This window comes from Colletotrichum abscissum (assembly GCF_030869225.1).
Source record: "Colletotrichum abscissum strain IMI 504890 chromosome Unknown Scaffold_40.1, whole genome shotgun sequence".
Taxonomy (NCBI): domain Eukaryota; kingdom Fungi; phylum Ascomycota; class Sordariomycetes; order Glomerellales; family Glomerellaceae; genus Colletotrichum; species Colletotrichum abscissum.
This window is the reverse complement of record NW_026850321.1, coordinates 17539-40401: the sequence shown is the minus strand read 5'-3', so window position 1 is coordinate 40401 and position 22863 is coordinate 17539. Positions and strand designations below refer to the sequence as shown.

At 47.5% G+C, this 22863-nt stretch overlaps 9 protein-coding genes across 9 annotated transcripts; 4 read left to right on the top strand and 5 right to left on the bottom strand.

Annotated features, from left to right (window-relative positions):
- Positions 1–2078: 2078 nt before the first annotated feature.
- On the top strand, positions 2079–2898 carry CABS01_12768 (uncharacterized protein; the record flags this gene model as incomplete). The annotated part of the gene is made up of 5 exons (XM_060546120.1): positions 2079–2236; positions 2315–2430; positions 2480–2611; positions 2669–2805; positions 2857–2898. The coding sequence occupies 5 exons, from the start codon at positions 2079–2081 to the stop codon at positions 2896–2898; spliced, it is 585 nt and encodes a 194-aa protein (XP_060395509.1).
- A 2189-nt stretch (positions 2899–5087) lies between these two features.
- On the top strand, positions 5088–6879 carry CABS01_12767 (uncharacterized protein; the record flags this gene model as incomplete). Its single annotated transcript, XM_060546119.1, has 2 exons — positions 5088–5590; positions 5706–6879. 2 exons carry the CDS (start codon positions 5088–5090, stop codon positions 6877–6879), a joined length of 1677 nt encoding a protein of 558 aa, XP_060395508.1.
- A 1552-nt stretch (positions 6880–8431) lies between these two features.
- Positions 8432–8959, top strand: CABS01_12766 (ricin B lectin; the record flags this gene model as incomplete). The annotated part of the gene is made up of 1 exon (XM_060546118.1): positions 8432–8959. One exon carries the CDS (start codon positions 8432–8434, stop codon positions 8957–8959), a length of 528 nt encoding a protein of 175 aa, XP_060395507.1.
- Positions 8960–9567: 608 nt separating this feature from the next.
- CABS01_12765 (uncharacterized protein) lies at positions 9568–10684 on the bottom strand (the record flags this gene model as incomplete). Its single annotated transcript, XM_060546117.1, has 4 exons — positions 9568–9875; positions 9909–10099; positions 10209–10492; positions 10541–10684. The coding sequence occupies 4 exons, from the start codon at positions 10682–10684 to the stop codon at positions 9568–9570; spliced, it is 927 nt and encodes a 308-aa protein (XP_060395506.1).
- A 19-nt stretch (positions 10685–10703) lies between these two features.
- CABS01_12764 (uncharacterized protein) lies at positions 10704–11214 on the bottom strand (the record flags this gene model as incomplete). The annotated part of the gene is made up of 2 exons (XM_060546116.1): positions 10704–11068; positions 11157–11214. 2 exons carry the CDS (start codon positions 11212–11214, stop codon positions 10704–10706), a joined length of 423 nt encoding a protein of 140 aa, XP_060395505.1.
- A 3538-nt stretch (positions 11215–14752) lies between these two features.
- Positions 14753–16203, bottom strand: CABS01_12763 (uncharacterized protein; the record flags this gene model as incomplete). Its single annotated transcript, XM_060546115.1, has 3 exons — positions 14753–14891; positions 14957–15236; positions 15324–16203. The coding sequence occupies 3 exons, from the start codon at positions 16201–16203 to the stop codon at positions 14753–14755; spliced, it is 1299 nt and encodes a 432-aa protein (XP_060395504.1).
- Positions 16204–16498: 295 nt separating this feature from the next.
- CABS01_12762 (uncharacterized protein) lies at positions 16499–16741 on the bottom strand (the record flags this gene model as incomplete). The annotated part of the gene is made up of 1 exon (XM_060546114.1): positions 16499–16741. The coding sequence occupies one exon, from the start codon at positions 16739–16741 to the stop codon at positions 16499–16501; it is 243 nt and encodes an 80-aa protein (XP_060395503.1).
- A 1572-nt stretch (positions 16742–18313) lies between these two features.
- Positions 18314–18592, top strand: CABS01_12761 (uncharacterized protein; the record flags this gene model as incomplete). Its single annotated transcript, XM_060546113.1, has 1 exon — positions 18314–18592. One exon carries the CDS (start codon positions 18314–18316, stop codon positions 18590–18592), a length of 279 nt encoding a protein of 92 aa, XP_060395502.1.
- Positions 18593–19349: 757 nt separating this feature from the next.
- CABS01_12760 (major facilitator superfamily transporter) lies at positions 19350–20944 on the bottom strand (the record flags this gene model as incomplete). Its single annotated transcript, XM_060546112.1, has 6 exons — positions 19350–19502; positions 19557–20103; positions 20155–20347; positions 20398–20666; positions 20744–20833; positions 20898–20944. 6 exons carry the CDS (start codon positions 20942–20944, stop codon positions 19350–19352), a joined length of 1299 nt encoding a protein of 432 aa, XP_060395501.1.
- Between the last annotated feature and the right edge of the window lie 1919 nt (positions 20945–22863).

Here is a 22863-nt window from a genome sequence, read left to right as displayed (position 1 = left end):
CTAGCTACTTAGGCAATTCTTAATATTAATTATATAGTATTAATACATAGTATTAATAGATACTCCCACTCTCTCGATAGACTATTTTCTTTAGATTTTCTACCTTTTTAATATTTTTATAAAGTTCATAACTACGGATTATTAACGGCGACGTTAGGCGCCCGACGATAATAATATTTATATAAAAAAAGAGATTATATTAAACTTAATTACTTATATAAGCTAGTATTAAGAGGTTCTATATATATTAAAAGAAGTAAAGCTCGCTCTATAAGTAGCTAGAACCTAAGAGGACTTTATATAGTAAAAGGTTAGGAGCTATTTTAATTAATAGTTAAGTATTTGTTTTAATATTCTGCCTTTGCTAGCTACTCGGGCGATTCTCAATATCGGTTACATAGTATTAATACACGGTATTAGTAAATACTTACACTATCTCGCTAAACTATTTTTTTAGATTTTCTAACTTATTTCCCTCTTGCGAAGTTTATAACTACGGATTATAAATAGCAATAGGCGCCTAATAGTTAAGTATAGTGCGCAATATACTTAGTTTTCCTTAATACGTAATATATAGTACGGCCCCGGTAAATTGCTCCGTCGGGGGGCTTAATAAACTATATTAATATTATATATTAATATTATATCCCTTTAGGGTCCGGTCCGCCTTATTAGGGGCCATCTTCGCCTTTACGGGTAAGCTAGTTTATTAGGGTTAATATCGAGTATCTTTATTATATAACAAACTTTATAACTAATAATAGCCGGCCATAGCCGTTACCGAATACTAACGATCCCGCCGTAACATATTAATCGCCCTCCGAATAGCCAAAAACCACCCCTTACTTTCTGCCTTATTTAATAACTTTAGAATAACAGCGAGAGAAGCAGCGTTTTTCGACTTCGATAAAAGAAATAAAGTAACGAATATATATATATATACGAGTAAAGTTAAAAGTACTAGGGTAGATATTATAAAGTTAGTATTATTCTTAACGATAGCGACGAGGGTATCTCTAATACTACCGTTATAAGTTACTATTACTTAAAAAAGTAGCTAACTTAACTAAGTACGCGGGCTTATAAAATAATAGCGCTTATTATTATCATTAATAATCTATAGTTATAAACTTTATAAGAGGGAAAGTTAAAAAGTTAGAAAATTTAAAAAAATAGTTTAGTAAGATAGTATAAGTATTTACTAATACCGTATATTAATACTATATAAATAATATTAAAAATCGCCCGAGTAGCTAGTAAAAATAGAAATAAAAAATAAATATTAATATTATATAAATAATATTAAAAACTACCTAAGTAATTAATAAAAATAAAAAATAAAAATAAATTAAGAAAATAATATTAAAAAATAAAATAAGAAGTATATTTTTTAATTTATATATTACTTTTATATAAATAATATTAAAAACCGCCCGAATAACTAGTAAAAGTAGAATATAAAAATAAATTTATTTTATTTTTTTTATTTCTAACTTTATTAACTACTTAGGCAATTCTTAATATCGATTATATAGTATTAATATATAGTATTAATAAATACTCCTACTATTTTAATAAACTATTTTTTTAGATTTTCTACTTTTTTAACTTTCCCTCTTATAAAGTTTTTAACTACGGATTATTAATAGCGATATATATAAAAATAAATATTTAAAATAAATTATTAGAATATAAAAGGCGAGGTAAATAGCTGAGCCAGCCGGGTTAATAGATGTTCCTATGTCCGCTAGATCGCTATATAAAGGAGTAACTAATCAAGGTAAAGTAGGGCCGGAAAGTAACTGACTCGTGCTATCAGATGCGGGGTTTCGAAATAAACTAAAGTCGACCGCCTCGTCTTGATCGTCCGTGCAAAGTCACTATGGAGGGGGGCCTTACAAGCATTCCCCCTCGTGAAGACAAAGGAGGAATTGACATTTGTTTCAAAAGCCTTGCAGCTACGGTAATCATGCTCTACCAGGAGCCTCGGTCTGGGTATACCAGTCACCATCTTCATCATTCTTAGCCACCCTTTGGACACTTCATCGTCCAACTGCTTCCCTCAACTGAACAACATCATGGTCAATTATTGGGCAATTATCGCATTTGGACTCTGGTCTATGATTGCGGCTTCACCAATCAAACCAAACGCTACGACCTCAATTGCCCCAAGATCCGGTTCTTCTAACACCGGCCGATGCTCATCAGATTGCGGCAAACGCAATTTTATTTTCACGTAGGCACCTAGAATCAGAAACTAGAGACGCTGTAGCCCCGTCACTCCCCTACACATACTGACACAATCGCTTTATAGAGGTCTGCCTTGGAATCATCCTGCTGTCGCAGCAAGTGGATATACCCCCAAGCAGGTGGAGGCCGGCATCCGGGCAGACATGGCAGCAATTATAAAGGCCGGCTATAACATCAAGGGTTTACTACTTTCCTATTACTGTGCTTCCATACACTAATTCGATCGTAGCTGTTCTTCTTGGTCCTGAAGATGGCTTGGACTTTCTTTCTGGTGAACTGAAGGGTGTGGACTGGATCGGAACGGGTGTTGGTTTCGGGGTTCGGGGGAATCCGACGCCAGTGATCACGCGCCGTCTCATGGGTTTGCTTTTCCTCTGGGTTAGGCATTGTGTCGTGTACTAACTTGCTAAACCTATAGATATTGTGCAACTATATCGCGATGAAGTGCCTCGGGCTAGGATTCTATTCAACTATTCCCCTATCACGTCTCTCTGGTCAATTCAACAGTACTACCCACTCTCTGCAGAATGCTCAAACACCAACGGAACTGATATGGTAGGACAATCACCCACGATCTGATGTTTTTCTAACTTACCAGAGAAAAAGGGTATTGCGATCCGTTGTCGTGCCTGCTCTCCTTCGGCTTAGCAGTGGGGGATTTAAGGGGACGACACTGTCCCAGAGATGGTCTAAGGACTACATCGTTTTTCGCTGTGTAAAATGAATAGTATGTTGACGTTGTGTTGGGAAATTCTCTAGTAGCTGTAATTTCTGGGCTACAGATTGAGCCAAAATAATTGAAAATCCGAAATCGAGCAAGGTTGTATCAATGGGCATGAATGTGTATTCAGAGCCTTGCGCACCGCAATCCGCTAGGTTCGGGCTGCATTTTTCTCCGGATTCCCTTCGCGCATCGAATTTTACTGGAAAGAAGCATGGGTTGTCTAAACGAACTTCGTGTTCTTCCTGTGTGACCAATAGAGAACTACGAAGAGCTCAGTGTCAGGTGTCTTAGCCCAGAAAAACACGAAAAAAGTTACATAGTGTCGATTCACCATGGCCACAGATATGACTGGCAAGACAAGAAAACGTCGATACAACTGCCAGCGTCGCCACTGGGGAACAAGAGGTATCGAGTTATGAGTATGCGGAAGCCTATATACATCTGACGATCGTATATATAGCAATGCTTGAAGGCTTCGACTGTGGCCGCTTGAAAGGTCTAGCACTGTATTGATACATAGATGCCCAGCCCGGCAAAGGCGTCAGCATCTGGACCTGGGCAGCATTATCCTGATTGAATAACGCGCACTGAAGTGAATTGGGAGCCACCGAGAATTATGAAAGATATCCGCTGTTGCTAAGGAGACACATACATAAGTAGGCAGTCGTGACAGCTAGCACACATACTTTCTTCGAGGATCAAGGAAAATTTTGAAACTGATAGGATCTAGACAATATCCATAGTACGAGTGCCTAGTCGGTTGGCTACATCTTACTCTATGAGGATGACTATAAGTAAGAGGAGACTAGGTCATGTTCTTTTCCTAATAAAGGCGAGTCGATACCGCTGCTTATTGGTCTTTGTGTATTGATTGACCCCGTAGGCCTTGTGACGGCGTATTCATATAGCTCAAAACCTGCTGAATAGGCCTGCGGGCAACATTGCGACGCTTCACTTTTGCTTATCGGGGCCAATTGTGAAGAGTAGGGGCTTGGCGGACCAGGTGATCAAACCAAGACCCTGGCAGTGAAGCTACCTTTGTTAGCGTGCTTGGGTAACCCAGCCTGTACTACGTACGGAAAATACTTCCCCTAGGCGCCCAGACACTTCGACCGGACGATGGCGGCCATCGTCGCAAAGGACAAAGTTACCTATCGTGACTGCATGGTTCCCCCGGGTACCCCAGGCGTCCGTAACTCCGCCTGTTGATAGTTGTGGGGTCTATGGCAGGGGGGTGCAAGCCATCTTATCAAAAACAGCCCCAGATGCTCACCTGCATGTACTCCGTACTCCGTACGAATATATATATCCGTGTCGTCTGACAGCGACTGATTGTACAGCCATCTCTCTCATGGCAAGCTTGAAGAAGCATATCAATTCAAGTGCTGGATGAGCACTACACTATTTTATCAAAACTGTATCCTCGTATTTGTGACTCACAAAGAATTTATTTTCTTCGATAACAAGGTACTCAGACAGCGACTGATTGCTGATCCGTATCGACCAGGGCTAGACAGCTGGGCTGACGTAGCACTCTATCTGGGAAGCGTGCCAAGTGCTAGGATGATTCAAGAAATGAACGCCGGACGCGGGGTGCAACCAATTATACAAGCCCAAATTTAACTAGTATGGGGCCAAGAATCTTGGTCCCTGTTCCCTTATCATCTATGTACATACTGTAGGCCCTGTCGCGATACGACATGGAAGAGGATTCCGTGCTATTTTCTAGGCAACGTCGGTGTTGGACTGTTTGTGCCGTTGCCAACCCACTTTGCCGTTCCCTTCGCTTTACAGGTATGCCTTGGCCGGTGTGGAGCTAGTCTGTGTCTGGAGTCTCGGTTTCTGGAGATACCAACCATTCAGCCCGATAACAGTCGACAAGCCTATTGTTGCTAGTCGTTTAACAAAAGCGACATCTTTCCCACTCATCCTGACGCTGATCTTCTTCCTCACTCCCCTTTCCTTCGTTCCGCAAAGCCTGCCAGACTTCATGTGTCGCAAACTTTACATGCTGCTGTGATTGAATCTTTTAATCCCACCCGTTCTTGGTTCATTCTTGTGGTACCGCTTAACGGCTGCGGCCTTCATTTCCCTTTCATCCGGTGCTACCACAATGAAGGAGTCGCATACAGAGAAGCACCCGAGCTCCGGCGACGCAATGACCGCCGAGCTCGGTAGCATCCGGAATGTCGACTCGGAAGACAAGATGGGTCACCTGCATCGGAGGCTCAACAATCGCCAAATCCAGCTCATCGCAGCAGGTGGATCCATTGGAACGGCACTCTTCATTAGCATCGGCGGTGGTCTCGCCAAAGGTGGTCCCGGCAGCTTGCTGATTGCTTACACCATTTACACCCTGATTCTCGCTCTCGTCAACAATTCTGTTGCTGAGATGAACACGTATATGCCCGTCGCAGGTGGCTTTGTCCGTCTCGCTGGGTATTGGGTCGATGACGCACTTGGATTTCTTGCTGGATGGAACTTTTTCCTCTACGAAGCCATCTTGATTCCCTTTGAGATTACTGCTCTCAACATCGTCATTTCGTTTTGGAGTGACGAGGTCGTTAAACCAGGACCGACAGCGGGGATTTGTGCTGCTGTGATCATTCTTTATGGGTAAGAAAAACGTTCTAATTTGCAGGCCCCCTCTGCTTCTATCTCTTACCCCCTTTTATGAAGGGGAGACCTGCTGAAAACATAAACGCAATGTAACACTTACCTTTGTCCACAGGTTGATCAACGTTCTAGCGGTACGGGGTTATGGCGAAGCTGAGTTCTGGCTTTCCGGAGGCAAGCTGATATTGATCTTCATGCTTTTCGCTTTCACATTTGTGACTATGGTCGGCGGCAACCCTCAACGTGATGCATACGGCTTCCGCCACTTTACAAACCCCGGCTCATTTGCAACATATCTATCGGGCGGCGACCTGGGTCGTTTCGAAGGGTTTCTCGCCGCACTTTTCAGTGCCTCCTTCACCGTCGTCGGTCCTGAGTACATCTCCATGGTATCTGCTGAAGCCCAACGCCCAAGCATCTATATCAAATCAGCATTCATTACCGTCTACTACCGGTTCTGTATCTTCTTCATCATTGGCGCACTGGCTGTTGGCATCGTAGTTCCGTACAATCACCCGACCCTAGTCGATCTCTACTTTGGGGACGGTGGTGGCGGTACTGCTGCGGCTTCTCCGTATGTGATTGCCATGGAGACCCTCGGCATTGGCGTGCTTCCTCACATCGTTAACGCACTCATCCTTACATCTATCTTCTCGGCTGGCAATACCTACACCTACTGTGCCACTAGAGCGCTCTACTCGCTATCCCTCGAAGGACGAGCGCCTCGTTTCCTACGTCGCTGTAACAAGAATGGAACTCCCATTTACTGTTTTGCCATTGTTATGCTATTCCCGATGCTGTCTTTCCTCCAAGTTAGCAGCAGTTCTGCCGTTGTTATTACGTGGCTGACTGCGCTTATCACGGGAGGCGGGCTGATCAGCTTCATCATCATGTCGATCACGTTTATCAACTATCATAAGGCCTGTGTCGCTCAGGGAGTTGACCGCAAAACCCGACCCTACTATGGATATTTCCAGCCTTACGGTGCATATATTGCTTTGGGATTTCAGCTACTCATTCTCTTGGTGTACGGTTACTACGCGTTCCGCCCATGGTCAGTAGAGCTGTTCTTCCAGAGCTACACTATGCAGATACTAGCTGTCGTTCTGTTTTGTGGATGGAAGCTTTTTAAGAAGACCAGATACATAAGACCTCACGAGGTCGATCTTGTTTGGGAGCGGCCTTTGATCGAAGCCTATGAAGATTCCCTGGTTGATCCGCCAGTTGGCTTTTGGACTGAAATGGCGCAAATGATTGGACTCAGAAGAAACAAAGTAGGCTTTCGTTAATCCCTCTATGGACCAAGAGAAGCTGACATTGTAAGGTTTAATAACCCTCTCTCACAACAAATTTCGTACAAGATACCTTAACGTACTAAGACCCCATATATTAATTCATTCATGCTTTTGCCATCGGCTTGGAAAAGCTTGTAGCACTTTGAGCTGATACTGATTGTGTCGTTCGCTATGCGCATGACTTTGCTCTACTGGCCTGCCACGCCTGATTGGCCGTGAGCCTGGAAAAGAGGGTGGCAGGGGATATTGCTCAGATGGAGCACAACCCAGAGACCACAAGATCCACAGAAACTGACTAGAATCTGAAAAGAGAATTGGCATAGAAAGACTCACCATTGCAGTTCTTAAGGACAAAGCAGAGTGCTGGCCGGAGAGTCCCACTTTACGTGGCCGTCATGAACTGTATAACAATCTTTCATCTGTTATTAAAGGCCATTAGACACTCCAAGCAGATTTGAAGGATGCGCGAGGTGGCTGCGATTCGAGATTCCCCTATCTGACCGCTTCCAAATCCCGATGTAAATGATGTCTATCTTGAGAGTCAGATCCACATTTCCAGGCTCTCAGCAGCACAGCGTACGCTGTAACTTGCTGCAAAACCAGGATCGAGACTTTGCGTCGCCACGATTATAACTGGGAAGCTTAGAATTGAGATGAGCAAAAACTAGTGGCTGGTCATTCTCTACATATAAGGTATCGTTCATCGATGACGGCATCTACTACGTAAGTGATCACACAGCCGGCGCCGAGTAAAGCTTGCACATTCCCAGAGTGTATACGTACCTAGACAGCCCCAGGCAATACAAACAAAGAGGAGCTGGGACTTGATATTAGAAAGGCCAATCGACGAGAAGTACACGTTCACAAAACAAGCCTGTTCATCATCTATCTTCTTAATTTCCGCGGTATGATCAGTACTAGTCTGTGGATCAAATTGGGTTTATGACCTTCCATTTTCGCCCCCGAACTGCTACGCAGGATCCTCAATTTGTCGTACAGGCTCGCCAGAATTGTTTTAGCGCCATGTCGATTTTGGAGAGCAGGTTGGTGGAAGATAAGGTTATATTAAAGCCCGGCGACGATCCTAGATGGCTCGCCGGAAACATAGTCTTGGAACGGCAGTTGAGCTTGACGCCTGCGGGGAAATGGGTTAAATATGTCACAATTGAGGGGCCTTTCTCGGGCCAAGTATCTCTATTGGGCGCTCGGTGTCATACTCGCCGGGTGATTCAAATCCGGGACCTTTCCCATGTGCGTCGAATCACACCATCCAGGGATGCGAAGCGAGGCTAGCATTGTCGCCAGTCCACGGCACCGAAATCTGCAAATCAGCTTTTCCTTACGAAAAACTACCTGGGACTCTTGCAATCAAGTCCGAGATGAGAGCCGAGCCCGCAAAACTGAAGAGGTATAAGAAGATGTCATTTTCACTCTTCCGAGTGGCGCTCATAACCACACAACTTGGGGTCACTCCTCCTTCTTGTAGAGCATCGGTCAACATACACTGCCAATCATTGGAGAGAAACTTTGTCACAAACTTACCACCATGAAGCTGTCTCTTCTCATGACAGCTGCAACTTACGCCGCAGCTGTGCAGAGCGCAATCACTTGGAGCCTCGAGAAGGCCGCAAGCCCTACGGCGGATCAGACAGACGCCTATAACAAAATCGAAGCTGCAATGCGTCTTGCTGTTGCCCGTCATTCTCGCCTCGGAAGCGCAACAAAGAACTTGCGCGTTTACTATACTCCTGGCGTACCAACTGCGGAGGCAAATTACAACGGCGACGTCAGATTTGGCTCAAACCGAGCATATATGAATGAGAGAACGGCCCTTCATGAGGTCTCTCATACTCTGGGAGTTGGTCAAACTGCTGCGTTCGATCGGAAGTGCGCTGCTGGAGATTGGGCCACTGCGCTGCCATTACTACGGTCGTGGGATGGCTCAGGAGCAGTTATCAACTGTGGTGGTTCGCACATTTGGCCTTATGGGCTGAACTACGATACTGAGTGGAGTGAGACAAACGCCAACCGCCATGTCCAACTCATAAATGCTATGATACGGGATGGCATGTAGCTGGTGTTAGCGTATTTGACGAAGGAGTTTGGTCTAAACTGTCGAAGACATCCTTGTCTGCAGCTATCGTTTTCTTCGCCGACGCGTCTTGTATCATTGGATTTTCTGGGGCTTAGTATGAAATCCAAGTGACATTAGAATCAAATGACCGAATATTCTACCTATTTACTCGATCGAAAATGAGCTATGGCTATGGGTCAACAGTATTAACAAGTGCAATCAGGCGTTCTGAGGCACGGGAAATTAGATCAATGATGCCTTTGTTCTCTGTATTTGCATTTTTCAAATTACCTAGTCACGCACAGAAGTAGAATAAGAGATTAGCCTCCTACTGATAACGGGGAATAAGCTGCGTCAGCCCTTGAACAAGGAGTATACTTCTAGCTATTCTAGTTTCAATATTTGCACTGCCTATCGCGAAAAAGCCATCGATATACTCCAAAAAATCATTATTCCCGTGTATGTTGTGCGTATTACTAGGCCGTAAACCCCATTTAGAATGTAAGTTCCAAACATCATATACACCTCCTCCAAAATACCTCAAGCTATGCAATCCTCTGCCTCGTCCCACACCTTACTTGACTTGTCCAGACAGTCAAATAGCTTCCTTACATGATGAGCAAACGAGCTTCAGGGAGCTGAGAAGCCCAGCGAAGTCCAAAGAGCTGACGATCCCAGATTCTTTCTAGATGATTAAGAGCCTTTAAGATGTTCTCAAAACGACTCTTCTGGTGACATTCACGTAGAGTGATTCTGAAAAAGTCCTTATGCTCATCCGTCATGCATCCTGAAGCTGCCACAAAGAATGCCCAAACCAACACTTCTCTTCCTGGTGAGTCAGCGGGGAATGATTGGAAAGTTTCGATAAACAATTGCACTCTCTCGACAGATTTCTTCATGTGATTATCAAGACTGATTACGGCAGACTGTGATATCATCACATTAGTACCTGCTCTGTGGAGATAGATATTGTGCGACTGCTGAACTAGATTCATAATGCGCGATACTGTCTCCGAATGCTCTGGTCGCTGCTGCGAGCAGTATTTCATGCATTCGAATGCTCTAGTGACTTGCTTTCGTGAAGATAGAGTCAGAATGCCACTCTCCTCGCTCAGAAGAGGAGCTGAATATACGCGTAATCTGCCAGGCCACAAATTAGTTCACCGTTCAAAAGGGAAACTTCCGGCTGTGCCACCGAGCACCTGGTCTCCCTACCTTACCACAAGATAATCGAATCTAAGTCACTTACTTGTAAACCTGGCGCATTATAAAGGCTGAAAGCTCATCGTGTCCCAGACAGTCTTCTCCACCAATAGTTGCCAGTGCAGATTCTAGGAGACGAAACAACATCGGGAAGTCATCCGATCCTGTCACCATGGCGGAAACAAGTAGGACAAGTATGACGACTAATGTGCGAATCTTACTTGAACGATCATGGGCTTCGAGGTCACGTCGTCTTCCTAGATCATGAATTGTTGTTGCGTATAGCTGCATCGGAACCACCGACGTGTTGTGTAGCCTTGACCTTGTGACCTGGTGCGTGTTGCCCTCAGACTCGGCCGTACGTCTTTGATTACTTAAATGAAACGAAGAAACGGCGAGCACGGATTTCAATACTAAGGGATCCATATGAGCGATAGGTAGAACAAGGTGGCGCCAGCCGTTATGGTGACCATCCGCGGCCACCATTTCTACCGCAATGTGGGCTGAGACTGAAGATGTCATTGTTAGCAGCGCGTTATAGTTACAGAAAGAATATCATGTCATTACAATACGACAGCAAATGAGTCTCCCAAGGGGTCAAGTTGCTTGAGGTTGGTTGATGAGTGAAACAGCGGGTGGCACCGGCTTCCATCTCGGACCATAGAGTAGCAGGCCTGTCTAAACTCTCGAGAATAATATTACGAACGGTGCTTTCATGCCGTTCGGAGGGCACAATAGTAGCACCGTCGGACTCTACGTGAGCTGGCCCAGCTGAATTCTCGCACATCATTAGCTGGTGGGAATAATCCAGAGTAGACGGTAACTGGTCCCAGACCTTGTGCCATGCCGACCGGACCTGAAGTCGGGGAGAAGTGCCTTTTTCTTGTTGTGCGCCATATTTGTACACTATGGTAGCCCCGTTCGTGGTCTCGTGGTCTTTTGAGTGGTTACTTCCCAACATTCTCAGCCAACGACATTGCGTGTTTGCACTCACTGTTCGTAGGCTTGCTGAACGGTTTTGCCTCTCCAAAAGCCTCGCGATGCCGCCCCATCGCTGAATCGATGTCGAACCCCTAGACCGCTGCACTTTAACCCTTTCCCGGAGCACTTCTCACATTCAGGCTCCGCGCGATCGCAGCTGATCCGACGCTTCGAGCATTCGTAGCAACCTGCCGCCGATATCGATCAGTTTCAAGGAGCTAGATGGGTATTATAAGACGGCGAATCTGGAAGAAGTACCGACCTCTTATCTTAGGTCGATAGGGCCGGGGCTTGCGGGATACCATTCTGAGTTAGGTTGCTCAACTGAAGCATTATTGAGGCTGAGTCATGCAAAGGCGAGATACAATAGATCATACGTGGGATCTTAGACATGAATAGTCTCCTTAATTGTTGCTCAGGTGGCGACTTCTTCTCTCGAAATCAGTTGTTTGAGGAGAAACTGCGTTGGGCGGCTTCATGCTCGATGTTTCTTGGGACTCAACGCCACTCGCCTCCTTCAATGAGACCCGAGATCCCAGGCTAGCCAGGCTAGTCCTTAAAAAGGAGGTTAAGTGAGACCAACGTTAGGAAACAAAGGGAACCCACCCGCCCGCATGTGAATCGATTCCGTAATAATTACCCCGCACCTTCTCATTACCGAACTTCAGGAGATTAGTCGAAGGACGCCGGAAACATGTCAATTTAGGTCCACGAGACGACCTAAAGATCTGTATGAGATCCTTCACTACGACTGTGGATGGCTAAGTGGTATTCTGCATGTCGCCTCATGCCGCTAGCTGTAGCTCCTGAGCGATGGCCACAATGTAGTCAGAATATAAATCAATGGTATCAGATCAAGTGCTTGTTCCAATCGTCAAATTATGGTAGCCTACTTAGTTGACCGGTGTGCTGGGTGCCCCGATTCCCCCTCTTATCGAGACTATGCCTCTGCACAAGGTAATAGACGGAACCAGAACCCTGTAAATGTAAGTGCTAGAAAATTGCATGAGATGAGTTGAGATGAGCGGTTCCATGTTCTAGGTACACTGGGACCTATGTCACCCACTATCAGTGGCTACATTGATAAGAACCGTACGGGGTGGTATCACATCAAGCCGATTCCCTATGTAGGTAGACTGTCAATAGGTGTGTGACACAGGGAAGAAGCTCACAGAGGCCAACTGCTGTTAGGGTCTAGAAGATGAATTACTGAAATCTGCCCTTCCCTCGAGGTGTACTACCAGCGCTCTATATATGCCTGAGCTGCTCCTTTGTTGCTTGGTCCCCCTCCTCATGCCCCTTAAGCTATCCCTTAACCGGCGAGGCCTGACAGTAGCCAAGCGTTTATGATCCTAGCTCATAATGTCAAATATCACGTTCGGGGATGAAACTGAAAAAGACTTATGAGATCTATTGGAAATTGTATCATCGCTTGTAAATTGAATGCGATGCTCATATTGAATGTTTCGTGCGCTTTTCGAACGCACAATTTGATTGGTCGTATTCATTGCGAGTGGAAAGTGAAATGATCAATGATTCAGCTGTCGTGCTTCCCTATGCATGGCGCTGTTGGATAATACTGACTGCATGTCCCCTTTGACGAAGTATTTCTTAAAAGTCTCAGCTGATTTCTAGAAGTTTCCCAATATAACAGCCGCATCAAGTTTAAGGTCTATCGTAGCATACATCATTTGTGGCTGAAGCAATGTCGGTATCGCTTGACGTACCTTAAATCCGAATGGCTGATCGGTGCGCTACGGCATATCCAACAGTGTGAACACAACAGCTTATCGTGCTCCTACAGCACGCGAGACTAAGTGAATACGCCATTTTTATTGACCACAAAATAACGGAATCTCTCGTAAGTTTACATGGGTTCAATTGGTAATAGAACCAAGGGAACGACAAAGTCTAAGAAAAAAAGAAGGAAAGAGACGAAGTGAAGTGAATAAGTGCTTCTCAACGGCCACTCTTATCTAGGTATTACTTTCTACTAAGATCCACTCGTGATCGAGAGCAAGAGAGAGGAGTATTTGGATTATTCGCCCAAGAAAGTTGACAAAATGCAAAACAAAGTGCACGCGGCACAGACAGACAACTGCATGATCTCTGGTTTAGTAATATTCCTCTAGGGCGACCACCTGATGGCCGCATCAAAAGCGAAGCTTATTAATGCGCACACTATGGTGTGAGCTGCTAATCTATGCTGCTAATTTAACTCGCTAATCTAGTCTGCCATAGTGATGAGTTTGTCACCTAAGCACAATCGCATTACTACATATTTATGCTCTCTTGTGTGAGGTTCTACTGTTGCCCGAACTCCCTTGCGTCAAACTCGCGCCAAGGTGGACAGGAGATCATCGTTCACCAAGGTGAGGCATCATTGTCGATGCCATTGGCCCCTGCCCTGTGCAAGAAGTCTCGGGGGCGAAAGCAGCTCCGCTTGAGAAACTCGAGAACATACTGTCGATCTCATACATAGGTGCTGTGACTAAAGAGGCGTTCAAAATCGTAGGCTGCCTTCTCCCGTCAGTAGCCAGCAGGAACGGCGGCCCGCCAACCCGGCTGCGACGTTCGAGGGACTGTTTTCTCACAGGGATGTACAAAGAAAGAAGGCAGGATATGAGTGGCCTTGAATGCCTCGTGATCGACTCAAGGCTGGCTGGATTCGCGAGTGAGAGGTCTTCCGAGTGTTGGTGATGTCATATGGACAGTCAAAACCCCAAACAGCCGAGCCTACGTGCTCTCAGTAGCCCTCCGTGATCTACGCGGGCATCGTATGAGAATTGACAGTGAATTACGGTGACCGGTCGAGGTCGGTATCGCACTCGTCGCCTCCGAACCTTGGCGCAAATCAACGCACACCGGCTTGGGTTGAAGAAATGCCAAGCCAAGTCTGCATCATGTCTTCTGCTAACCTCTAGATGCGGAGCATTCGGGTAGATCTCTCAAGCCATGGGGACCAGACCCTATAGCTAGCTACGGGCAGACATTGGCTTTGGGTCTCGGTGACACCTCTAAAACATTGCCGTACATTGCCGTACATTGCGAATGTTCGGCGAATGAATACAGAACTGGCTTCGATGCACCCATGGCAGTCTCGAGAGGTCCCTTGATCCTGCAATTGGCCACCGCCTGATTGTTCCTGGCAGTGCACCCTCAGAGAGCCAGCGTCGTGGGACGCATTGTAAGCCAAGTGGATGATGGAGGATAACGAATAATAGAGTCGACAGAGTGGCAAGATCTGTCTCTCACGCTGCCTTGACCGAGTCCTTATAGGTAGGTTGCCGGAGGTTGCTGGACAAGAACTTGCAGAGACTGGATAATTGTACTAGTCTGCTACCTTGATCTTGGATCCAGCTAAGACCAGTCTTCAGGTGTTGAGAGCCTTCTTTCTGAAACGCTCGGCTTGTGATAGATCATGCCGGAATGAACCCCATCTAGATTCGATAGGTGGGCGTTCTAGCTGACTGGCCGACAACCGCTAGATACGCCACTCAAATTGGTGCGTTGACCGACTGGCCCAGAGCAGATAGAGGCCAAGAGGAGAGGCGAGATAGGCCATTCAGTGTAGATGACGTCACGAGAATGATGAGTTGTCTTGCTGTCTCACCCGGCGGCAGACTCGCTGCCGTGCCCATCCCTATTTGACTGCAGAGAAGGGACGTTAGATTTCGGTCGGCGGCCTCTCTTAACCTTGTGACGTTGCGCATTGCCCAAGACATCATTTGGTGAAGCTTCCCGAGTACTAAGAATCGTATTAGCTACATATAGGCGCCCGGACAGAAATCATGGTTATCATGAACGACTTACTCCTTGTCCTTCAATCTTCGGCGTTTGATCATCTGTAGAGCCTCCTTACGCATGTTACACGAAAAATGCTCATTGAAATCGAGGGTGATGAGTTCCCACATGCAGTGGCGTTTGGTGTGTCGGTAATGATCAAGGAGGAAGAAGAGATACTCTTCCTGATCCTGGCGTCTGGCGTTGGCACTAACGCTGGGCACGGAACGGTCCGACGCCTGTTGGGTGCTGGCATGACTCGGAGAAATATAGCCCAAGCAATGGATGCCCATGCGTGAGCAGTTTTGGCCTGTTGAGCTTGTCAGACGGAGACTCGGACCACGAAAGCCATTGATCGACGAATAGACGCGACTAATTCAGCGAGGTACAAACTTACATGAGGGACGCCCCTCATCACAAGGCATCTTACGAATTTGACAGGTCTTGCAGCCAGGCTCCGCGTGCTGGGGTTGAGAGGTCTGCAATTGAGGCCTCGTAGTCATGACGACGTGAGAGGGATTCGGACGAGCGACAAATGTCAGGGGCTCCAAGGAATCCGACGTTGGAGAGGCGGGCATGGAACTCGAGGCGGGAGGGTTAAGTACATCAGCAAGATGGGGGGGCGTAGGGGGGTGACTCGAGCGCGACGAAGACATGTTCACATCGTCATCCGGGTCGCACAGCACATTCTGAAGGTCCATGACGGAACAGCGGCTGGGCTTGGGATCGGAACGCGGGGTAAGAGTGGCATAGCCATGGCTGGCATTGCTAACGAAGCTTGAATTACTGTGATTTCTGTCGTGGTTGCTGCCGCCGAGGACGCCGAAGGTGGCGGGATGCGAGGGTGTTGGCGAGGGCGATGGAGGAAATCTGAGCGCGTCATGACGGGAGGCTGCAGCGGCTGCAGCGGGAGGACCCGGCGTGGAAGCCGAAGGCACACCCGACAGCGGAGCCGGAGCTGGACCGGCAGCCAGGCGGCGGTAGTAGGTTGGCGGCGGCGGATGGTTGACAGAGAAGGAATAAGGTTCGAGGCGGCCGGTAGCGTGGGCGGTGTCATGGCGCGACGGGCGAGCCAGCGGCAACGACATGGACGGGACTGAGGGCGGAGGAAGTGGAGGCGGAGGAGCAGGAGGAGGCTGAAGAATCTCTGAGGGTGAAGAAACAACAGCAGCACCAGCAGCACCAGCCGCGGCAACGACCGGCCGGTTGTCGGCTGCGACGGTGACGGCAACGGCGACGGCTTTGGCGTTGGCGTTGGCGTTGGCGGGCATCCGCATCGTGTCTCACTTCCAGTTCCAACAGTCCACGTCCGCGTCCACACACTGCACACTTCCGCCGGGTGCGCGAGCGGGCGAGTAAGGGGAAAACCCAAGGAGGCGGAGACGAGACGGGATGGCGTTTGACACGTGGAGGAGGCTCCAACTTTCAGCCTCTTTCAAGCAAGGCGAAGCAAAGGCAGAGCAGAGCAGAGCAAAGCAGAGCAGAGCAGAGCAAAGCAGAGCAGAGCAGAGCAAAGCAACCATAATTACCTTGCTGTATTCGTACCCGTACGTACTCCGTACAGTAATTAAGCTAAGGCATCCGTAAGCTAAGCGCCCACTCACTCCTTTCGCATGAGCCTGGCTGCGCTCGCTTGGCTTCGCCTCGCCTCACCTCGCCTCCTCTGCAAGTCCAGTCTCCTCTCCTCTTCTCTCTTGTTCCTTCTCTCTCTCCTCTCCATGTGTCTTTCCTCAGCGGTAACCAGTTGCCAGGACTGGACTGGACTGAACTGGATTGGACTGGGCTGGACTGGACTGGAGCAATAGACGGAGACATGGGCTTGTCGAATGTGGGCTCGAGGATAGGCTAGGGCCGGAGACTGTGACGAGGGGCGGAGCACCATCAATCACCAACACCACCACTACCACCACCGCCAGTTGGCAGTTACCTTGGGTATTGGCCGGTGCTCTTTTAGATAGATCATAGACGGTGAAAAGTCGGGGCTATGGACATCTTTCTAAAATGTGCTTCAGTTTCCGTAACCTGTGAGCCCTAACTCCAGTCTGTAGCTGTACGTATCATTCACTACTGGCTCTCCGTATGTACGAAGCAGCTTTGACTCTTGTGCCTTGTTTGGCGGCTACCATAGTAGTAATAGCGTGGACAGGAAGAAATGACATGGATGATGCAGCGTGGCATGACGGCTCACGGCGGTCTGGACGCGTCCTTCTCCACCTCTCACCTCCCCTACACGAGGTACGTACAGCAAGAAGATCCACTCTCGGTCCTAATGGCAGGGATTTCCCCCAATCAAAGTCCGGGCGGTTACGAGCCACTCAGTCTGCTGACGAAAACGACTTCTCATTGGCTTCCCTAATTCGGTCCATTTCGGCCAGGTCCGCTCAACGGCTAATTTGCGGCTTCCCGCCGTTGTCACCCTGATGAGAAGCCTGGAGTCACCTTTCCTACCTTACCGTGAGTGTGTACGGAGTAGGCATGTGCTCCGTGCCTTTCTCAGGCAGGTACGTTCCTTACCTTTCTGCTTCGTGGCGGTGGGTACGTAGCTTGGGCGCCTTAGGTGCAATGGACTTAACAGTTCCTCTCTTCTTGTTCCTGTCAGTCTCACTCTCAAGTCTCACCCTCAAATTTCACTCCCAAATCTCACTCTCAGATCTCGCTCTCCACTTCAGTCCCGCCTATGCAGTCCTGGCAATACCTATCTCACCTTGTGCTTGTGGCTCTTTCCCTTCCCTGTACCATTCGCCACCCCCTTCCCCCTCCTCTCTGTCTCCTCGTTTCCCTCAAGACTCGGAACTTTTCACTCACGTGATTATGTACAGTCCTGGGAATGGATACTCCGTACCAGCCCCCTCCTTCAGCCCACACCTTCAGCCCACAAAGGCCATATCGCGGTTGTTTGGTGAAGTAACTTGGCGCAAAGACACATGAACATCTTCTTAAAAGAAAGCCAAGCCTTCTCTTCCGAAGAACGATTCCTGTCCATGGGGTTTTCAGTTTGCTCTCTACGAATAGTGGATGGAACTTCATCCATTTCGCATGGGCGTTATCTCCATGACCCCGTCTCTGAACCAGAATAAAGGGACTGCTCTGCATGCCCCTTGCATCCAACCATGTACATATTCTCACTTGATTGAGACCAACAGGCATGGTCGCTTTTAAGGTTAAATCCTGCCTGCCCCCCCCCCCCCCCCCCCCCCCCCCCCACCACCCCAACCCTAAAAAAGGTCGCTTCGCCCCCCTCCCCCCACCCACTTTTAATTTCTCCCTTTTTTTGGCAACCACAGCGCGGTGCTTTTTTTAGGTTAAACCCCCCCCCCCCCCCCCCCCCCCCCCCTTTGACACAATCACAGGGGAGCCCCGCGCGTTTGCATCATGGCTACCTGATGGATGAACTTTTTGACACTTTGCCTCCTGATTCTCATGCGGGTCTACTACGCCGTAATCCGCTGGTTAAGGCACATACCAATCGCTAGCAATGGCATCCAGAACCCGCGCTTGAAAGCATACATAGGTAGTATCTACCTGGGTGAAGTGAGACAGCGGAATGTAAGAGATTTTTGTTCCTTAGAGCCGAATGCAAGTGACGGCCGTGAGGCTGACAGTTGTGCAGCTGCCGCCCTCACTTGGGTTGTGATTGCTTTTCACCAACACGCACGTTGGCAATGACATGCATTCAGATACGATTACAAACCACTTTCTACTACGTTACATCGAGATATGCGCCCGGGTTTGCTTCCCGTGCCACAGCTAGGATAGTATGACAAACGTAATGTTATTCGAGACTGCCATCAAATAGTATTACTCCTCCGATGTCCTTACCCATGAACGAAACTTTGACCCAGAACTCATGTCTACAGGACACGAGTCGTCAACAATATTGCTTTTCTAGGATTCTCATGGCGAGATCAGCCTCATATTCATGGCTTAAACAAATTGAAAAAGATTGCACGCCCTAGCCTTTCTGCTACTCGATGTCGAATAACTTTCGAGGCAACCACTTGAAAGAGTCTCATCAGCCACGCATGATTCAGAGCTTCGCAAAGCAGCGTTTAGGAATCAGGTTTCCCACGTCTAAGTAGAGGAATACTTAAGTGAGTCAGTGTCCTTCTTCATAGAGTAGTCGAGAATTCATGCTGAGATCCCAATAACTACAGTCTACCTATAAGTACAAACAGTAGACGGGACTAGGTTCAACACAGCTCAAGCAAAGTGCCGCAGAGATGAGCAACGTCATGTGATTGAGCCAACTATAGCTCTGAAAAGGGAGAGAGTATTGCATTCTATACGCCGCCCTTCTGGCATAATATGATTGGAAGCACGGCTTTCTTTTCTTCAGAATCATACACGAGAATGATCTTCACCAAAGCCGCAGTACCTTCACTAGGCTAGCTATGATGTCACGTACAGTATGCCACCGCTGTTGTCAAATGCTCGGTACCTTTTCTGGGGCAATTCTCTTCTGAATTTCCTTGCTATCACTCATTGGAACCCCAGACACAACTTCCGACACAGGAGTCCCAGCCTCTGCGTCTTGAGATACTGGCTGGGCGAACTTTTCGAGAGTGTGTTTGTCAAGCTAGACATATGTTAGCATGTATCGAGATTTCTGGCCTTTTGTAGTCTAACTCACTTTCCAAACTGCCCACATGTAGCCAAGCATGACGAAGCAGCAAACTATCATGACTATGCACCCTTTCCGCCAGTATGGTGCTTCATCGGCAGAATAAAACACGATGCCCCAGAACGTATAGAGAGTCAAGCTCCCAACGTTCATGCAATAAACCGTGACGCTGCGCACAGCGTCATCGCCACTCCTCTGAAGGATGATACTTGCCCACCCAAAAATGAGAGGGTTGACCATATAAGCAGTACCGGAAAGATAAAAAGCAAAGAATGTGCCAGCAAAAGGAATATTGGGTATGATAAGTAAGATGGCACAGACTAGCTGTAGAACGATGGCCAGAGTAGCCATGGGGATGCGAGTGCCAGTTACATCCATATGCCAAGCAGCAAACATGTTCGAAACAATCCCAACAGCTTGAACCCCGAGAGGATACGTGTTGATCTGGGTCTGTGAGAAGTGGGACGATTGATACTTGAGCCAAATGAGAAAGTTGTTTTGAACTGCCCAAGCTTCCAAGGTGGCGCATACTGGAGACCAAAATAAGAGAATCCAGCTTATGCAGTGTCAGCTGAATTCAAATTGCAATGGCGCTTACAAAGCTTACAAAGTGGGTGACATAGCCAATCGTTTCATCAGTGATATGGGACTGATACTATGCCCTCCTTCTTTAATAGGCGGGAGGCGGCTGACCGCCAGCTTCTTCTCTGAGTCACTCAAGTACAATGCCTGAGTGTTCTCTGGAATATCAGGAAAGTAGTAAAAACCGAAGAATGCGACTGGAAGAGTGATAATGCCATCTTGGAGCCACTTAGCGAGCTTCACTTTGACTTTGATGGAAGTATCTTACCAATGAGGAACACCCACTGCCAGCCTCCGAGGCCACCTAGTCCACCCATGCCTTTGTAGATGGCTGCCATCATAACTCCAGCGAACATGGTCCCGACTTGACCAGAAGCAGTGAAAATGGCCGTTCTCTTTGCAATTTCGCTAGGGGTATACCATGATCCAATGATGTAAATAGTCCCTGCATAAGTGCTAGCTTCAGCTAATCCAAGGAAAAACCGAACGACACACAGTTGTGTTACGGTCTTGACTGTAGCGCTGATCATGGTCAACCTTTTATTGACATCAGCTTCTAATTTTCGAAGTTCCACGTGTAAAATTTGAGTGAGATGCTTCAGGTTGTCACTTACGCAGCCCAAACTACAACCATCGACGGAAGCCAGATTCTTGGCGGGACCTTTTGAATAATCAGCCCGTGAGGGATTTGACCAATCGCCATGCTTCCGTAATGTTAGTTACTGCCAGATGCTATCGCCAATGCCATGTTGTCATGAAGTAACTTACCCAGCAGTTGTGACCGAAAGAACAGTGTTGTAATCATGTCCTGACATGTGAAGAGCCTCGCGCAGCCCGGCAACCTGTCAAACAATTCAGTACACCTTGGAGAGATCAGGAAGACGTCTTTGACTTACATAGGCGTTGGCAAAGGCGGCTCGATCCGTAGGCAAGTAAGTACAACGGAAGATTATCTCTAAGAATGGTTGACTTGACAAGCGAACGTACCTAGAAAGTTGAAAAAATAACTTAGACAACAGTATGTCTGTCAGGAAGATCAGCAGGCAATCGAAGTCAAGCAAGCAAGCTTCCTAGCAAATACCAAAATAAAAAAGTCTGATAAATCAGTCAGATATCAAGTAGCAGCCAGAGAACGCATGGAGCGGAAGATTTCGACTCACCGATTTTCTGTACGAGTCGTCTTTCTTCCTTAGTTTTGGCCCCTTCTCCAAGGAAGAAAGCTGCAAGACTCCGGTCAGACTGATTCCAAGGTAAGCTCTGCACCGCAGCGCAACGCAACTCACTTCTGACTTTCTCTCCGACGGATCTCTTGTTGGTCAACATGATTTCGGAGGTCTTTATTTTCAGCATTGCTACACTTCGATACTTTTCTGGGGCGTTGACGTGAGTGAAGAATGAAAAAGGGAGTCGACCACATCACAACACGACTTGCGTGGAGATCATATGATTAACCGTGTCCCCGCTATATTGGCCATTATCTTGAAAATCTGATAATTCGCCCCGGGAGGATGCTCGCTGGGGTTTTCTCCGAGATAGCCTTGCCAAGAATTCGATTCGCAGGCGAACGGAAAATCTTGCTGAGGTACCTAGTGATGGCTGACTTCCTGATCTGGAGAACTTGTCGTATAAGCGACCTTTACCGAGCATCACATCCTTGCAATCACAGTCAAGTCGGGATAAATTCGAGTCAGATCCACGGTTTCCACCAGCCGTTTTGACTTATCGGAGAGATGGCCGGGAACACGAGGTGGCCGTTTTCGTGCTCGGCGGAGACCATGCTGACGAGCTTTGCGGCCAAAACTCGTTGGTCAACGATTCATAAACACTACTACCCTGTGTGGATTATAGAAATAGGTTGATGTTTAACCATGTATAATAGTTGGAAATCCTCACCCTGTTTCACTGTTGCTAATTGTTTGGTCAGTGGTGTATGCCTCCTGTCAAATTGACACGAAGAGCAATTTAATCGTTGGTGCGAAAGCTGCCACCTTTTTCTTTTGTTCACTATAAGCACATTGAGTATCTCCACACCTTACGAACCTAAAATCTAAATGTGTGGAGTTTCATCCGAATCTCCGAGCCTCCGAGCCGAGCGGCGAACTTGACCGATCAGCGAACATGGGCAATGTCTTTGGTCTGTGTCGGGGTCTCTTCAAATGAACCAACACACATGCCCCGTAGCTTGTCTTTCTTCAAAAAAAATTCTTTGGGAATATATTTCGTCAGGTGATGCAGCTACTATTACTGCAATACGTGACCATCCCTCTGCGTTGTCATCGCCATTCATACTACATAATTGCTCACTCATTTCCTCTGCAGCGAAGGCTAGGTGATCAATGTATTAGGTAGGTAGGAGGTGGTGCCACAGCTATGATACGGGGAAGCTTGATCATGGCTTGGCAAGCGGAACCGTATGAACTGAACGACCCAACCGGCCAAGTCGCGCCGGGCTGGCGCAATCACTGATAGAAGGGCGCAACCGGCGTTAAACAATGAAACAAACATCACTGACAGAGCCTTGGCTCGGCAGTCCGCTCCAATTTCGTTTGCCTTCCTTTCTCAAAGTGCGAGTCGACGTTTCTTCGACTCCACAGGGATTTTACTAATATCCTGGCATCCCCAACAAAAGTGTTCAATGAATGACATTGCTGTTTTCGCAAGAACATCAACTGGATGCCAATATATGTGCCTTACCGTCATCCTTATACCACCTGCAGACTTAGTCAAGTCCACA